Genomic DNA, 18,842 nt, shown 5'->3' with positions numbered 1-18,842 from the left:
TGGTTGTTTTTCCAGACTCTTTTGTGTAGTCTTCCAAAGGCGCTATTTGCCTTGGCGAGTCTGTTGTCTATCTCATTGTCGATCCTTGCATCTGATGAAATGGTGCAGCCGAGATAGGTAAACTGGTTGACCGTTTTGAGTTTTGTGTGCCCGATGGAGATGTGGGGGGGCTGGTAGTCATGGTGGGGAGCTGGCTGATGGAGGACCTCAGTTTTCTTCAGGCTGACATCCAGGCCAAACATTTTGGCAGTTTCCGCAAAGCAGGACGTCAAGCGCTGAAGAGCTTGTGTCTTGGTGTGAGCGTGCAGGCGCCTCAGATTGAAGAGACTGCCATCCGTGCGGTACCGGATGTAAACAGCGTCTTCATTGTTGGGGTCTTTCATGGCTTGGTTCAGCATCATGCTGAAGATTGAAAAGAGTGTTGGTCCGAGAACACAGCCTTGCTTCACGCCATTGTTAATGGAGAAGGGTTCAGAGAGCTCATTGCTGTATCTGACCCGACCTTGTTGGTTTTCGTGCAGTTGGATAATCATGTTGAGGAACTTTGGGGGACATCCGATGCGCTCTAGTATTTGCCAAAGCCCTTTCCTGCTCACGGTGTCGAAGGCTTTGGTGAGGTCAACAACGGTGATGTAGAGTCCTTTGTTTTGTTCTCTGCACTTTTCTTGGAGCTGTCTGAGGGCAAAGACCATGTCAGTAGTTCCTCTGTTTGTGCGAAAGCCGCACTGTGATTCTGGGAGAATATTCTCGGCGACACTAGGTATTATTCTATTTAGTATAATCTACTAAATAGAAACAAGAACACATATGTTATATACCTATATGCATAGGTCTTTCCATCTCGTTTAAACTGCATTATCTTACTTTCTCAGCAAAATATAACAATTAATAGCATTAAATTTCTCTCTCATTTCATCAGACTAATCAATTATTCATATAATTATACAAGTCCATTTGAAGAGTCCATTAGCTTTGCGCCAGTTTTAAAGTGACCCACTGAAGGAGAAAAATGCACTTGCACATCAGGCACATCCCAATGACTGAACCCTATTTCGTTCTGCATCTGTCATGAAAGAACACATAAAAAAATGGATCAACTTGCATTTCCATAATCCTTTTCAATTGCTCAAGAATGTATAACACCAGATGAATCACAGCATTGAAATATTTCACTACATTACAAACAGCAGCTGTTACAGAAACAAATGCCACAGCCGACACTAGACTATTTGTTCCAAAGGTCAGTTTCCAAATTAATAAACAGAAAATACAATTCACTTTCTATATTCTTTCAGAACACAAGATCCCATTTCATGGGTGTTAACCACCCTCCAATAGCTTATTTAAGTAGATATTGTTGATCCAATTGGCCAAATTAATCAAGAACTCTTCAATCATATATGGACTGCAACATTGAAAGCAACATTAATATTGTGATGTAAAATGGCAAGATATCCCACAAGACACAATCAATGTGATCTTCAATGAAATCTCTAACTTCTTAACTTTGGTATTTGTTGATATAATTGACACACACACAGAAGTTTAACAATATGATTTTACGTTAGAAGTTGGGGGAAGGGTGAGATTTGGGCAATTATATGAGACTGTAATTTTAAAATACTATTTATATTATGTAATAATATTCTAAATGAGTTGGAAAAATTAAAATATTTTTTAAAAGTTTAATAATATATGTATTTTCCAAATTAACAAAAAATATGACAAGTGGTAAAGTTGCTGCACTGTGCAACATTGATCTCTTAACCCAGGGAAGGCATAAATCTGCTGCATAAAATGTTTTTGGCTTGATAGGATGATAGCTTTTGAAGATCAAGAGAGAGGGGAAGAAAATATTTACTTTGGATCCCACTACTAAAGACCATGCAGCGGGTATGCTTTTAAAACACTGATGCTGTTAATATCCAAGATTTAAAATGGAGGTTGCGATGGCACAACATCCCACTCAGTCCGTGCCAATCCCTAATTGAGCAATTCTTCCCTTTTATCCTCCATGGCAAACAAATTATTCTCATAATTTTGCAGATTTTTCTGGTCTGATTCTGTGTTTACCAATTCTGTCAACATTTGTGGTCGAAAGGGTTAACCCTACCTTATGCAAGATGGGATACTTTTACAAGCAAATTTAAAATGACTGATGCTTCAAAAGAGTTTCCAACAAAACATGGTCTTTAGGGAGACAATGTCTACAGTAACTCCAAAGGCTGTTAAACCACTGATTGATCCTGGGTCCTGACAAGACCAATTAAGCCAATCTTGTTAAAACACTGTTAAGTCTGATAAAAGATTGATTGAATTAACCCATTTAAAGATTTATCAGACACTGCTGTGGTTGTTGCTTTAGGCTTCTGCAGTCTCTCCAGGATATTATGTTAATAAAGTCTTGAAGTGAATCTTGAAGTCTCTGTCTTGGAGTCAACTTCTGTCAACATTCATGATCTATGAAAAGGCTGTTTTATTAAAATGCCTTTCATGATCTTAGAATCTCCTAAGGGACAAAAAATTATTTAGGTGTATCCATGACTCAGATGATTAACTTCCACCAAGAGCTTGGATTAGGAGAAGCATCAGAGCATGGCTATATTTTACAAGCTGCCCAGCAGATCTTCCTTTCTCTACACAGCCATTCTACTCTACTATCATTTCACTCTAACATTTTCATGATTACCAACACTGTCCACTTATAATTTTCTTATAGATACGTATCATACGTAACCTCGTGTTTATTGTATTTCTCATAACTTCTCCCATGTTTCATTCTTTATCTTTATGTTTAGATCTTGTTCCCATTTTTGTTTAGTTTTACCATTTGTTTCCTCATTCTCCCTTTCTTGCAGTTTAATATACATGCTTGTTACAAATTTTTTGATTATCATTGTGTCTGTAATCACATATTCAAAATTACTTCCCTCTGGTAACCTCAGACTGCTTCCCAATTTGTCCTTCAAGTAGGATTTCAGTTGGTAGTATGCCAACACTGTATCGTGAGTTATATTATATTTATCCTTCATTTGTTCAAAGGATAATAATTTATTTCCCAAAAAACAATTTTCTATTCTTTTGATTCCTTTTTTCTCCCATTCTCTAAAGGAAAGGTTATCTATTGTAAAAGGGATTAGCTGATTTTGCATCAGTATTAGTTTTGGTAGTTGGTAATTTGTTTTATTCCTTTCTACATGAATCTTCTTCCAAATGTTGAGCAAATGATGCAATACTGGAGAATTCCTATGTTGTACCAATTTTTCATCCCATTTATATAATATATGTTCAGGTATCTTCTCCCCTATTTTATCTAGTTCTAATCTAGTCCAATCTGGCTTTTCCCTTGTTTGATAAAAATCTGATAGGTATCTTAATTGTGCGGCTCTATAATAATTTTTAAAGTTTGGTAGTTGTAAGCCTCCTTGTTTGTACCATTCTGTTAATTTATCTAGTGCTATCCTCGGTTTCCCCCCTTTCCATAAAAATTTCCTTATTATTTTCTTTAACTCCTTGAAGAATTTCTCTGTTAAGCATATTGGTAATGTCTGAAATAGGTATTGTATCCTTGGGAAAATGTTAATTTTAACACAGTTTATCCTTCCTATCAGTGTTAGTGGTAAGTCTTTCCAATGCTCTAAGTCGTCTTGTAATTTTTTCATTAGTGGATAATAATTAAGTTTATATAGATGGCCGAGGTTTTTATTTATTTGTATACCTAGGTATCGCATTGCTTGCATTTGCCATCTGAATGGTGATTCTTTCTTAAATTTTGAGAAATCCGCATTATTCATTGGCATTGCTTTACTTTTATTTGCGTTAATCTTGTACCCCGACACTTCTCCATATTCCTTCAATTTCCTATGTAAGTATACTATAACGTCATCTGCAAATAGACTGATTTTATATTCCTTGTCTTTTATTTTTATCCCTTTTATTTTATTTTCTGTTCTTATCAGTTCTGCTAGTGGTTCTATGGGTAACACGAACAATAAGGGAGATAGTGGGCATCCCTGCCTTGTTGATCTGCTTAAGTTAAATTGTTTTGATATATATCCATTTACTGTCACTTTCGCCAATGGCCCCTTATATAATGCTTTAATCCACTTAATATATTTCTCTGGTAAGCTGAATTTTTGTAGTACTTTGAATAAATAATTCCATTCTACTCTGTCAAAGGCCTTCTCTGCGTCCAAAGCAACCGCTACTGTTGGAGCTTTATTTCCTTCTACTGCATGAATTAAGTTAATAAATTTACAGATGACCAAATACCAAAATTACTATTGACGCAAAATCCCCTAATCCCCTTTTCCTTTAGGGAATGGGGGAGAAAAGGAATCCAAAGAACAGAAAAATCAACATATCCACCACCACTATTTCCCCCTGAGGAAACCTAGATATTTGCCCCATTTTGGTGTATTGATGTCCAATTTATCGAACTGTTTGTAAGACATGCGTTCAAACGCTGTCGCTTTGGCCATTTCTGAGACCCGCTCTTAAAATTATGGTTTTTCTTCCCCCCAATTGTGATATAGAGAATTTAGGTTAAAAAGACTTAAGTTAAAATGTGATGATTAATCATAAACAGGGAAGCCAGAATGGACAGAGAGTTTACTAGCAGTCAAGGACAGAAGGAGCTGCTGAATATGTTTTTTTAAACCTATCTTTTCATGGTCATAGTGAGAGACATGCAGGAGACAAAAGATTGATAAGAAGGGTGAGAAACAGAATTTAGTGTATGTAGAGTTCGCAGCGTACGTAACGAACGTGATAATTAAAAATGCAGTTATACTTAGAATGCTTTTGCAATACTAACCAATTAAAACAGTATTAATAAGAAGGGGAAGGGCAAACAATAAGGGTATAAAAATCAATGCACTGTATGTATCGGGGCTTAACTGGTGAGAAGCCAGTTGAGTCCAACTCTGCAGACTTGTAAATAAAGCTTGTCGTGTCATCAGTTTTAAAGAGACTCATGTGTGAGAAGTTTTATTTCTGACAAATGGGGGCTCGTCCGGGATCTACACTCCGGCCGTGAGGGGAGGCGAGAAGAGGGACATCGGAAGCGGTGCACCCCGCTGAGTTCAGCGGCTCCTAGTCCCTTGCTCGTCGCTTCGGGCGGCTTGAGCGAGTGGTATCCGGACAAGGTGACACGACAAGACGGAGAGGAGAAGGGTGACGGTTCAATCCCCGGGAAGACACCGGTAAGTGACGACTTACAATTGTGGTGTGGGGATTGGGTAACAGGTGTAACGGGATACACCTGTTTGGATAAAAACCTAACGGAATAGATTAAGTATAGATCTTTTGTCGTTGTGTGAGAACCCTGTCGCGGGACTCTAGGATAGACCCCAGGGAAACCTCGGCGGTAACCGAAGGAGGGACAGCACCTCCGACGAAGTGCCGAGAAGAGAGGGGTCAACCCCAGGAAAACCTCAGCGGTAACCGAAGGAGGGACAGCACCTCCGACGAGGCGTCTGAGAGGAAGGGAGTAGGGTCCAGAGCGAGAGGGTCCTCAGCAACGATAAACAGATCTAGGTGGGAAAATGGGAGGATCAAAATCTAAGGGCTCGTCTGAAAATTCAGGACAATTCCTGGGAGTACCCCTTGACAGCCCTTTGGGGAGAATGTTTGAAAATTGGGATAGTAAAAGATATCGGGACAAAAACAAGAAAAAGATGGTCCAATATTGTCTCCTTTGGTCAAAACAACCTATTAAAGGTTCCTCGGTCTGGTGGCCGAAATTTGGATCTGATGAGGATTGGGTTAGACAAGCATTAAACATATATGTAAATTCGAGACCAAAGGTGAATCAAGAAGAGTCAGCATATGCATTTTGTTGGGTTCCCTGGCCAGGATCCTTAACAGAATGTTTTAAATTGAGAGTGGCAGGAGAAAAGAAATGGGAACCTCTGGACAACCTTCCCCCTCCTTATATTCCCCCGGTGCCTACTGCGCCCGAGGAAAGCTTATTACCGGAGGGGAAAGGTGATGAATCTGATTGCCCCGAAGGGGGCCGGGATAAAAAGGATGAATTAAGGGAGTCGGACCCTAAACTTCCACCGGTAAACCGACCCTGGACAAGATCCCAGACTGGTCCAGGACCATCAAAGTTTTCAATAAACCTAAATCCCCTGAGAGAAGTTCCTATGGGAGGACCGGGAGGGGGAACGGGATATGTGAATGTTCCCCTAACTAGTACAGAGGTGCGGGGATTTAAGAAAGAAATGAAAAAGTTATTGGAAGATCCTATAGGACTGGCTGAACAGCTTGACCAATTCTTGGGACCAAACACATATACGTGGGAAGAGATGCAGGCAATAATGGGAACATTATTTTCACCCCAGGAGAGGCAGATGATTCGACGGGCTGCCCTCCTCATGTGGGAATATGAACAACCTGGGGACCCTAGACCCCATGAACAAAAATATCCCCTAAATGAACCCAGGTGGGACAAACGAACACCCGAGGGATTGGCAAGTATGAGACAATATAGAGAGTGGACAATTAAAGGGATACGGGAGGCTGTGCCAAAGGGTCACAATTTCACCAAGGCATTTGGGAACCACCAGGGGAAAGACAGTCCCCTACTGATTTTTTGGAGAGGGTGAGAAAGAATGTCCAACAGTATGCTGGTGTGGACCCTAGTACACCAATGGGTGAACAGCTTATTCGAATTGAATTTGTTTCCAAATCATGGCAGGACATTAGAAAGAAACTAGAAAAGGAGGAGGACTGGAGTGAAAAACCCCTAAGCGACCTGTTAAAAAAGGCGCAAAAAGTATATGTGCAGAGAGAAGAAGAAGATCAAAAGAGGGCGACAAAGGTTATGGTACAGACTATCCGACAGATGAATGCCGAATCCAGAGGGGAAAGAAAACAAAACCTTCCTCTAAACAATCCAAGATATCCAAGAGAGGGAAGACCCCGGAGGTTCGTTAAGTGCTATTACTGCAATGAGGAAGGACACTTTAAGAGGGAATGCCCCCGATACAAGAGGGAATTGCGTGCCCTCGAACTTATGGAAGAAGATTAGGGGGGTCAGGGGTTCCAAATGTTAGGGACCAAGTATAAGAGGGAACCCCTGGTAAAATTAAAAATTGGTCCCAAGGGAGAAGAGGTGGTGTTTATGGTGGACACAGGAGCGGAACGAAGTAGTGTAATAACTGTGCCAATCGGAACTGAACCTGTAAAAAGTAATTTGACAATTTCTGGGATAGAAGGGGCTCCCAGAATGGTATCAATAATTCCCCAAGTAACAGTGAAACTGGAAGAAAGAGAAGGGGTACAAGACCTCTTGTTGTTACCGTCGGCTGGATTTAACCTCCTAGGAAGGGACTTACAGGCTCTCCTAGGTTTGGGTGCTCTCCCTGTAGACGGAGAAGTGAGAGTCCACCTCTGTGCTTTAAAGGAAGAGGATGAACGGCAGATTGACGAGAGAGTCTGGTATAAGGAGGGAAATCGAGGAGGTCTGGACATCCCACCTTTACATGTCACATTAATACCAGGTCATCAGCCGGTAAGGAAACGTCAGTATCCTATTTCTTTGGAAGGGAGAAAAGGGCTACAGCTGGTAATTGAGACTCTAATACGAGACGGACTATTAGAAGAATGTATGTCACCTTATAACACCCCTATACTCCCAGTGAAAAAGTCAGATGGATCCTATCGCCTAGTTCAGGATCTAAGAAGTTTGAATGCTATTGTTCAGACCCGCCACCCAGTGGTGCCTAATCCCTATACTATTATGAGTTGGATTCCCCCAGACCATGAGTGGTTTAGTGTTATCGACTTGAAGGATGCCTTCTGGACGTGTCCATTAGAAGAGGAAAGTAGAGATATGTTTGCGTTTGAATGGGAAAATCCATGGACAGGTAGACGGAGACAGCTTTGGTGGACTGTATTGCCCCAAGGGTTCACTGAATCTCCGAACCTGTTTGGACAAATGCTAGAACAAATCCTGGTGGACTATCCACAATCTGATGATTCCCAACTAATGCAGTATGTGGACGATTTACTATTATCAGGACCCAAGGAACAAGAAATGAGGGGAGATACAATTAGACTCTTGAATTATCTGGGGAAAAAGGGTCTACGGGTGTCCAGGAACAAGTTACAGTTCGTTGAGAGAACTGTGGTATATCTGGGACACCAGATAAGTAAAGGACAGAAACGGATTACCCCTGAACGGATTGCGGGAATCACTAGAATGCCGTTACCCCGTAATAAGAAGGAAATAAGACAATTCCTGGGACTCTTAGGTTACTGTAGGTTATGGATAGAGGACTACTCAGCTTTGGTGAAGTTTATGTATGAAAAGCTGACAAATGAAAATGAATATCCATTGAAATGGACCCAGGAGGAGGAGGGATGGTTTGAGGACTTGAAGCATCGCCTGACACGAGCCCCAGTACTCACTCTGCCTTCTTTAAAACAGCCCTTCCAGCTATTTGTCACTCATAACCAAGGAACAGCTGTGGGAGTTTTAACACAGGAAAAAGGCGGTCAGCGACACCCAGTGGCTTTCCTTTCCAAAATGATGGACCCAGTGTCTCGCGGATGGCCGACGTGTATCCAGGGAGTAGCAGCTGCTGCTCTGTTGGTAGAGGAAGCACGTAAACTTACTTTTGGAGGAAAGATGACTGTGTACACCTCCCATTCTGTGAGTGTTTTATTAACACAAACTGCCCATCGATGGCTGACTGATTCTCGCATATTAAAGTATGAAACCATTTTAATGGTCGGAGAAGAGCTACAGTTTGCAAAGATTAATAGCTGCAACCCAGCTCAGTTTTTATACGGCAGTGAAACAGAGAGAGAGGTGGAGCACAACTGTGTCGAGTTGACGGATCTTCAGACCAAGACCCGAGAAGACCTTTGCGATACTCCGCTGGGAGAAGGATATGAATTCTACATTGACGGCTCCGCCAGATGTGTTAACGGAATGAGAAGAAGTGGGTATGCTATAATAGAAGGAAATACTTGGAAAGTAGTAGAATCCACGAGACTACCCGGAAGCTGGTCAGCACAATCCTGTGAACTATATGCCTTGCAGAGAGCCCTCAGAATACTGGCAAAGAAAACTGGAACGATTTACACTGATTCCAAATACGCATACGGGGTAGTGCATACCTTTGGTAAGATCTGGAAGGAGTGTGGTCTAATTACATCAAGAGGAAAGGAATTGGCACACGAACAGATGATTACTCTGACTTTAAAAGCCTTGACATTACCCCAGGAAATAGCAGTGGTCTACATACCAAGCCATCAAAGGGGAGATACCCCGACAGCAATTGGAAACAGACTGGCTGATGAAGAAGCCAAAAGGGCAGCCATGCAACAAGAAGTCCGTTTGCTGACCTTAATCCCAATAAGACAAGGCATAAAGACAGCTCCCATTTTCACTGCTAAGGAAGAAAAGAACATGGATCAGCTGGGCGCAAGCCAGTTACCTGATGGAACATGGAAAACACCAGATGGAAGAATTGTTCTAAATAAAGAAATAACTCGCAATATTTTAAAACACCTGCATCAACAGAGCCACTGGGGCACCCAAGCCTTATGTGACACAGTGCTTCGAGAATATGTGTGTAAGGGAATCTACACCTTGGCCCAACAAGAGGTGCAAAATTGTTACCTATGCACAAAAATTAATAAGAAGATAATGAGGACAGGGACCATGGGAGGTCAACCATTAGCCATACGCCCTTTTCAACGTATCCAGATCGACTTCACAGAGTTACCTCAAGTTCAAAGATGGAAATATCTGTTGGTGATAATAGATCACTTTACCCGATGGGTAGAAGCCTTCCCAACAATAAATACTACAGCCTCTACAGTAGCTCGCCTCCTCCTAGAGCAGATAATCCCCAGATATGGTATAATGGATTCTATAGACTCAGACAGGGGTCCACATTTTTCTTCAAAAATCCAGCAATTGATTTGTGATGCATTACAGGTCTCTTGGAAATTACATACCCCTTGGCATCCACAAAGCTCAGGGAAGGTCGAGCGTATGAATGGAACACTAAAAATCCAATTGACAAAGTTAATGGTGGAAACTAAAATGCCTTGGATAAAGTGTCTGCCCCTAGCCTTATTAAGAATTCGTACTGCCCCACGAAAAGATGTAGGGCTGTCCCCTTATGAAATGATGTTTGGGCTTCCCTTCTGGAGTACAGTTGAGGGGTGTCCCACCTTGGGGGAAGGGGATATATTTGTTAGGAACTATTTACAGGCACTGTCACGCTCTCTTGCAGATTTACGAAAGAGAGGACTATTGGCACAAACACCGCCTCTAGACTTTTCTTTACATAAAGTGGAACCAGGAGATTGGATTCTCATCAAGACCTGGAAAACTGAAAAACTCCAGCCCCAGTGGGAAGGTCCATACCAAGTTCTCTTAACTACAGAGGCTGCAGCACGAACAAGAGAGAAGGGGTGGACGCACGCATCCAGATTTAAGGGACCTGTAGAGGCGCCTCAGGACCCTGATACGAACTCAGACTGGACTTGTGTTCCTGGAGAAAAACCTCTTACTTTGCGATTTCGCAGAAAGACTTGATTCACAATGTTATTGTTATGTTCTTTGATTTTTCTTAGTTTGCCTATGTCTTTATCAGGTGTGAAATGTAAGAAATGCAGAGACACAGTGGTCCTGTTTCAGGACCACATTTGGGGAAGAAAGGAGGGTAATTTTATTTCCCATACCTCAGTTCCTGAGAAATGCTGGGCAGAAAATACCACCCAACATCCATATACCCCTTGTGTGGAAAAAGAAGGAAATAATATGGGTCATTATATACAGATTCCTAATACCACTCCTTTCCCTCTTAACGGTTGGAAGGGTGACTCAGGCCCACCATGCCCTGATGGACTCTGGTTTTGCATACACCAGCGTACTGTTCCAATGAAAAGTTCCACTCCACACTCGAAAATGCCTGCCCCTTTAAGACAGCCGGACTTAGTTCGAGTCCATCCAAATAACCATGAAAGTTTCGGTAATGCAGTTGGGGGAGATAACCTTTTTGTAGATCTTGCAACTAAAATTGCAGGAACTTTTAATGTAACCAATTGTTGGGTCTGCGGGGGTCCACGGATGTCAGAGCAATGGCCTTGGTGGGGGGAGTCCCTCAATTCATTGACCATGATTTCCCGAATTTGGACAACTAACCGAACGAGATCAAGAGAAACTTGGTCTCTCTCTAACGTCCCCTCTGGTTTTTATTGTCTCTCACGAACCGGCAAATACCCAGTAGGAAAAAGTCCCTGCAAGGCTGTATGGATTCGCATTTCGCCTGGTATTTTCACTTGGTTTCCTAAACCCCTGACTTGGTTCTTATCCACTGTTTTTAAAACTAATTGCCTACCCCTGTCTAATAGCAGTATTCAGTTTTGGAATTGTACCAGTTCCACCATCACAGGACCATACCAATCAAACCCCGTTCTTAAAAGAGTTTGGGAAAGGGGGTATGGAGTATCCCCAAATGGATTATTCTGGGTATGTGGTAATAAAGCTTATACTCGTCTTCCCTCACAGTGGAGTGGAACTTGTTTCCTAGGAATAATCCGCCCAGAATTTTTCCTCCTACCCCACGATCACGGTCATAAATTAGGAGTGAAGGTTTTTGATACATTACACCGTCAGCCCCGCTCTAGCACGGTACATTTGGGACAATGGGGAGATGATTGGCCTCCAGAACGCATAATTCAATATTATGGTCCCGCTACATGGGCTCAAGATGGATCCTGGGGTTATCGTACTCCTATTTATATGTTAAATCGCATTATTCGCTTGCAAGCAGTCCTTGAAATTGTTACAAATCAAACAGCTTTAGCCCTGCAATTACTTGCATCCCAGCAAGGTCAAATGCGCTCTGCTATATATCAGAACCGTCTGGCCCTAGACTATCTCCTAGCCACAGAAGGAGGTGTATGTGGAAAGCTTAATTTGACTAACTGCTGCTTACAGATTGATGATAATGGCCAAGCCATTCAAAAAAATCGCTGATAATATTCGTACTTTGTCCCATGTACCGGTTCAAACCTGGCATCCTTTTGCAAAATTAAATTGGATGGACAAATGGTTTGGAGGAACCTGGTGGCGTACCTTCTTGTGGGTCATCGGAGGTATTTTATTCCTCCTACTTATTTTGCCCTGTATTATTCCCTGTCTACGCAGCCTGGTGATTTCCATGGTCGAACAAGCTATGCAACCAGGGGGGATGGGAGACCCTGTAAGACTTTTATTTCAGCGTGAGATTAATGTATCATAAAACATTTCTCTTCCCTAGCTTAGAATCCCCATTCATATCTATACATATATTCAACACATTTTAAAGAGAGAAAGGGGTGGATTGTGATATAGAGAATTTAGGTTAAAAAGACTTAAGTTAAAATGTGATGATTAATCATAAACAGGGAAGCCAGAATGGACAGAGAGTTTACTAGCAGTCAAGGACAGAAGGAGCTGCTGAATATGTTTTTTTAAACCTATCTTTTCATGGTCATAGTGAGAGACATGCAGGAGACAAAAGATTGATAAGAAGGGTGAGAAACAGAATTTAGTGTATGTAGAGTTCGCAGCGTACGTAACGAACGTGATAATTAAAAATGCAGTTATACTTAGAATGCTTTTGCAATACTAACCAATTAAAACAGTATTAATAAGAAGGGGAAGGGCAAACAATAAGGGTATAAAAATCAATGCACTGTATGTATCGGGGCTTAACTGGTGAGAAGCCAGTTGAGTCCAACTCTGCAGACTTGTAAATAAAGCTTGTCGTGTCATCAGTTTTAAAGAGACTCATGTGTGAGAAGTTTTATTTCTGACACCTACCCCCCTACCCCACCCCCCTACCCCACCCCCCCTACCCCAACCCCACCCCACCCCAAATTCTTCCAACCTCTACATATAATTTGATTTCCTACCATTATACTAATCTGCATGGAGTTTTGAGAGTATGTTATCAGACTCTTGAATGTAATAAGATGATCTTTCGCTGCCACTCTGTGCTTTTGGACTGGGTTTTATTTGCTGTGGAATGTCTGGCTGGATTGCAAACTTTCTCACTGTACCTTGTGACAACAACATCAACTCAATCTCATGGTGAGCCCCTCGACACTCGAGCAGTATCTGACAAAGGGAGAGCAACTCAAACTTCATGAGGTGTTGCTCCCGGCCCTTACCTCGCGGGTGATGGCAGTCTGGTTCAGGTAATTCTCCGAGATGAGCTGATCGAAGACCAGGTTCACCTCGGTCTTGAAGTTCTCGCCGTCCGACGCCCTGATGCTGAAGAGTTTGCTGCGGAAGCGGCTGAAATCGCCGTTGGGGCGGGAACTCGCCACCGGTTCCCCGTGCCCTTGCACGGCGGCCATGGCTCGCCCTCACCGAGTCACTTCCGGCAACCGGGCCTCGTCCCCATGGCAACGCCAGCACGCAGCCGCCAAGTCCCTCCGGGTTGAAGGTCAGCGCCTCAGCCAACAGGCAAGTTTGACTCCTCATCGAGAGGCTCTTCTTTGGATGGGTTATTTATTGCCTCTCAGCTTGGGTGAGGGTTAAAACCAAGTTTTGAACACACAGAGAATTGAAAAAGTGACTCATTCCCAAAGGCACATTGATTTTATGGTGGTGAAGGATCTCTGAGAGTGAGAGCCAGTTTTATTTTCAAGCTTCTTTTATTGTCATGTCATAAAGCAGAAAATCTAATATTACATGAAATTTCATTCAGAATACAGCAGGGGAGGCGAAGATTTACCACCATCAGCAGAAATTGCCCACCGTCCCTTTCAGCCAGAGAAAGAGAAGCAAAACAGAGTCCACCCAGAGCCACTGGATGTCCATGGCTTTGCCTCCAGCCACTCCAGCAGCCGCACAGCTTTCAGTCCAAACCGTCAGCAATCCAAGCTTCCAGATACACACCTCTGAACCGATCATGAAGGCCTCAGCGTCCTCGCGCATCTCGGTTCCGATTCCTGGTACCCCTTCGGCCAAACTCGAGCAGTCCGCAGCCTGGTGCGAGTCCCTTGACCACGGTCACCTGCGGTCCAGGGCCTGTGAGGGTTCTTCGCCTCGGAGGGTTCTACGCCTCGCTTACAGCCTGCTGCCTGTGTGTTTCTTCAGCTGCAGAGTCCCTCAATGGTCTTCCACTGTGGTCACAGTGTGATTGAATTCATCAAGAGCCTCAATGTTGCTTGCAGGTTTTTATACAAGTATAATGAGAGGCATATCTAGTGTTTTTTTCTTCCTCAGGGTAGAAATGTGAAATACTAGAGGTTATAGCTTTAAGGTGAGAAGAGGAAATTTTAAAAGAGATTTCTGAGGCTAGTTTTTCTTCATGGAGAGTAAAAAGTGTCAGGAATTCACTGGAGGTGATGAAAGCAAATGTCTTAGGAACATTCAAAATAGAAGAATCACAATTTATTGTCATGAACACGTGTCACGAAATTTGTTGTTTTGTGGCAGCATTATAGTGCAAACATTTCTATAAACCAGATTTCAAAATAACTAAAATATTGCGAGAAAGAGAAAAAGACAAAGTGAGCTAGTGCCTTGTGGTTAACTGTTCATTCAGGAATTTGACGGCAGAGGGGAAGAAGCTGTCCTTGTACTGCTGAATGCCCATCTTCAGGCTCCTGTGCCTCCTTCCTTATGGTACCAGAGTGAAGAGGGTATGACCTGGATGGTGAGAGTCCCTGCCTGCTTTCTTAAGACACCGCCTCTTGATGGAGTGAAGGCTGGTGCCTGTATTGTCGGCAGGCCGAGTTAACAACCCCCTGGAGTTTCTTTTTGTCTTGTGCTTTGACACTTCCATACCAGACAGTGATGCCACCAGCTCTCCTTGGTGCACCTATAGAAGTTTTAATTAGAAGTACATTTAAACAGACACATAATTAGGCCAGGGTATAGATTATCTGCAGGCAGATAAGGTTAGTTCAAATTGGTATCATGATCAGCACAGGCATCCTGAGCCCAAAAGCCTGTTCCTGTTCTGTGTTGTTCCATGTTTTTGTTCTAATATATTTTCCTGGGCAGCAATCCAGCTAGCGTTCCCAGGTGATCTCCACCCAAGTACTAACCATGCCTGAATCTGCTATATACTCAAATTATATGTAATGAAAATACTGATTTGTAGGAAGCTCATGATAACATTTATAATTGTTCCTGTTCTCATTGCAAATTGTTTTCAGCCTATTTACGAATCAGTTGACTCCAGGCATGAATTTTATTTCTGAGTTGTAGATTATGGATATAAATACTAATAATTCACATCACCCTAATCATGTGCTGTGTTACTGTAAAATTATGAAGATTATTTAGTTCAAACAAGCCTAAATATTTCTGGTATTGAGTACCATGGTAACGAGAAGTGGGTCTGTAACTTTGTGGATGTTATAGTGTAATTTTGTGTAAAACAATATGCAAACAGGCTTACTGATAGCAGTACAAATTCATCCATGGAGGAGCTGAGCTGCAGACATAACACCCCAATATTGATTCTCATGCCTGCTGCTGTACGGATTGGACCTAGACCATAAGACAAAGGGCAGAAATTAGGCCATTCAGCCCATTGAGTCTGCCCCACCATCTAATTATGAGCCGATCCATTTTCTCCTCTCAGCCCCACTGCCCGGCATTCTCCCCATATCCTTTGATATCCTGGTAATATGGAGAACTCCATTCTCCCTCACCCACCAGAAATATATTTAAAATTTAGAGCTCTAGTCCATTAAATAGCTGCAACTTGTAGCTAGGAAACACAATTTTTGGGAAAAATTACTGAACATTTTTTGTAAAAAAAAACAAAACTTGCATTGCTTTCATTTGTATTAAAGATGCAGGTTGTTTGAGAGCTGGGAGGGGAAAATTGGCATCAGTTTTTACTCTTAAATTTTGGTTCCAATTATGGAAATACTTAATTGTGGGTATTCTATGAGTCCAAAATATGGGTTGCCAAGGACCTTATATCTTGCTGATATCCATTGATACCCACTAATAATGCTCATTTGATCAATGATGTGGCCAAGGTGCTGGAAGGTGAACCACTCCTGTGGTGTAACCCAGCAGTGGTTTAATCACTGAAGAAAAAGAGGAAAACCATCAATAAAGAAAATTTGGTACAGAAAGACAATTTTCTTCACTGTCATAACTCTGATCTCTGTAAGGAGCCAAATCTTATTGGGGAATGATTCTCTGGGAACTACCTATAACTTGTGAGTGTTGAAATAGAAGCGCTATCTTCAGCTTGCTCACTGTCCATGTTTTCCAATAGAGATCATTTTATGGGATTGAGAAACACAAGAACAAAAAAGTAGCAGCAGGAGTCAGCCATTCAGCCTGTCGACTCTGCTCCGCCATTCAATGTAATCATGGCTGATCTGATGATCGGCTCATCTCCACCTACATTTTTCTCCCATATTCCTTGATTCCCTTACTATGTCGAAATCTATCCAACCTTGTCTTAAATATATTTACTGAGGTCACCTCCACTGCTTCAATGGGCAGCAAATTCTATAGATTCACCATCCTCTGGGAAAAGCAATTCCTCCTCATCTCCGTCCTAAATTTACTACAATGAATCTTGAGGCTACGACTCCTAGTTCTGGTCTCCCCCACCAATGGAAACAACTTACCTACCTCTATCTTGCACTCCTAGTTCTGGTCTCTCCCACCAATGGAAACAACTTACCTACCTCTATCTTATCTGTACCTTTCGTAATTTAATGTTTCTATTACCCCCTCCATAAATCTTTGTCCGCGAAGCCAAGCCAAAGATCCCCTCTCATCTAAATTCCACTGAGTACAATCCCAGATGACTCAATCAGTCCTCATAGGCCCCCTCATTAAAGTCTGACCAATCCTCGTCTCTCTTTTCAATACAGCCTACATATGTTGAAACTACTTGCAGCGCTTCCTCCCCATCTGAAAACCAATAACTCAACTGAGAATGGTGATTGAACCCAAAATCACAGGAGTAAGTCAAAACAAATCTTACTGAGTCACTGATATACAAAGGGGACATGTACTCCTCCCTGTTTCCTAAAGACAAAGCCCTTAATGTTGCTGACATCAAGGGAGAGGTTGCTGTCCTGCCATCATGCTACTAGGTTATCTTCTTCCCAAACGCTATCTCGTTGTTGTTTGAGATCTGGCCTATAGATGTAAATGGAGTTAAAGCACTGTTTGCCCACACATTCATAAGTTTGTTGGGAGTATAAGGGGGCTATTAGCAATAGTGATTATGCAGTCTTGTGGAGCACTCATGAAAGATTATGGTGAAGGAGATGTTGTCACCAATCCTCACTACTTGCAGTCTGCAGGTCAGGAGGTCAAGCATCCATTTGCAAGTGGGGTGCCAATACCAATGTTTCAGAGTTTGGGGAGGAGTTTGGGACTGTGGTGTTGAAAACAGCAGCAGTTAGTTAATAAACAGGAGTCAGGCATAGGTGTCCTTGTCATCCAGGTACTTTAGGTTAGATATAAGACAGAGGAGCAGAAATACACTATTTATCCCATCAAGTCTACCCCACCATTTAATCATGAACTGATCCATTTTCCCATTCAGCCCCACTGCCTGGCCTTCTCTCCATAACCTTTGATTCCTTGTCTAATCAAATGCCTATCAATCTCTGCCTTAAATACATCCAATGACCTGCCTTCTACAACCACCCGTGGCAACAAATTTCAAAGATTTACCACCCTCTGGCTGAAGAAATTCCTCCACATCTGTTCTAAGTGGACCCCCTGAAGTTGTGCCCTCTTATCCAAGACTCCCCCACTATGGGCAACCTTTGTATATCTAACTCTGTCCACACCTTTAAACATTCAAGATTCACCCCCCTCTGCCCCCATTCTCCTAAATTCAAATATAGGCCAAGAGCTGTCAAATGCTCCTTGTAGGGTGCAGGGTCAGTGAAATGGCATCTACTGTGGACCTGTTGCAGTTGATCTCAGCAGTCTGGGAGGCTGGGCAATAGTCAACGGGGCACGTTGTATGTTTGGGCTAACAGGTGGGAATTTCAGCTTGTAACAGGGTGAGGTTAAAGTTGTCCGAGAATACTCCTACCAGCTATTTTGTGCAGTTTTACAAGACATAACTGGGGAGGCCATTTGGACCAGTCGCATTTTACAGATCACTCATAGGCAGGCATCAGTGACCTTGGGTACAGATATGATGGACAAGATTCTAATTCGGAAGGATTGAGTAAACGTCCTATTAAAGATCATGAAGTAGGTTGAAATTCTGTCATTCATGTTTTTCAAGGTCCAGGCCTGGCATGGGCTATTTTATGAACAGATGGTGACTTCCAAGCAACTCCTGACAGAACTGGAGTCACTGATGGCAACGCCCATGATCAAGTAGATGATGTTTATCCTACGATGGTGGTCTGAGACTGAAATAACGGAGTTCCAACACTCAGGAGGATCTTCTTTGTCAGGCTATTGCAGATTGACCTTTATTGGCAGGTTTTGCTAATATTGTTTAATTCCTTCAGTTAATATGGAGGACAATATCTTTCATTCAACACGTTCATATATGATGTGATCAAAACTGGCTCTGAATAGTTAACTTTCTTTTGCTCATCCCAGAAAATGCAAGTTTAGCTTCATATTCTTAATCAGCCCCTTGGGATCAAAGGTTACTAGTTTCCATTGATTGTGGCCAACTTTTAGCTTGGGATAGCTTTTATATACCAGACAACATGGTCTTGATTGAACAATATCTTGTCATAATAGCAAGTCCAAGAAAATTGGAGATGACATTCTGCTATAAATTTCCTTCGATTTCTAAACACCCATTTTGTTGACTGTTTATTCCAAGAGTGAGGATGTCTAATTAATG

At 42.2% G+C, this 18,842-nt stretch overlaps 1 protein-coding gene across 9 annotated transcripts in view; it reads right to left on the bottom strand.

The window, feature by feature from the left end:
• heatr6 (HEAT repeat containing 6) overlaps nucleotides 1-13,414 on the bottom strand; it is a 152,880-nt gene extending 139,466 nt beyond the window's left edge. For all 9 annotated transcript variants that reach the window (XM_069911408.1, XM_069911406.1, XM_069911407.1 and 6 more), the window contains exon 1: nucleotides 13,189-13,414. In XM_069911408.1, coding sequence (XP_069767509.1) covers nucleotides 13,189-13,377 — 189 coding nt within the window. In that variant the 5' untranslated portion in view covers nucleotides 13,378-13,414. The remainder of the gene's footprint in view (nucleotides 1-13,188) is intronic.
• Nucleotides 13,415-18,842: the final 5,428 nt, after the last annotated feature.

This window comes from Narcine bancroftii, chromosome 14 (assembly GCF_036971445.1).
Source record: "Narcine bancroftii isolate sNarBan1 chromosome 14, sNarBan1.hap1, whole genome shotgun sequence".
NCBI classification, from domain to species: Eukaryota; Metazoa; Chordata; class Chondrichthyes; order Torpediniformes; family Narcinidae; genus Narcine; species Narcine bancroftii.
Note: the sequence above shows the minus strand (reverse complement) of the source record. Positions and strands in the feature narration are given on the sequence as shown.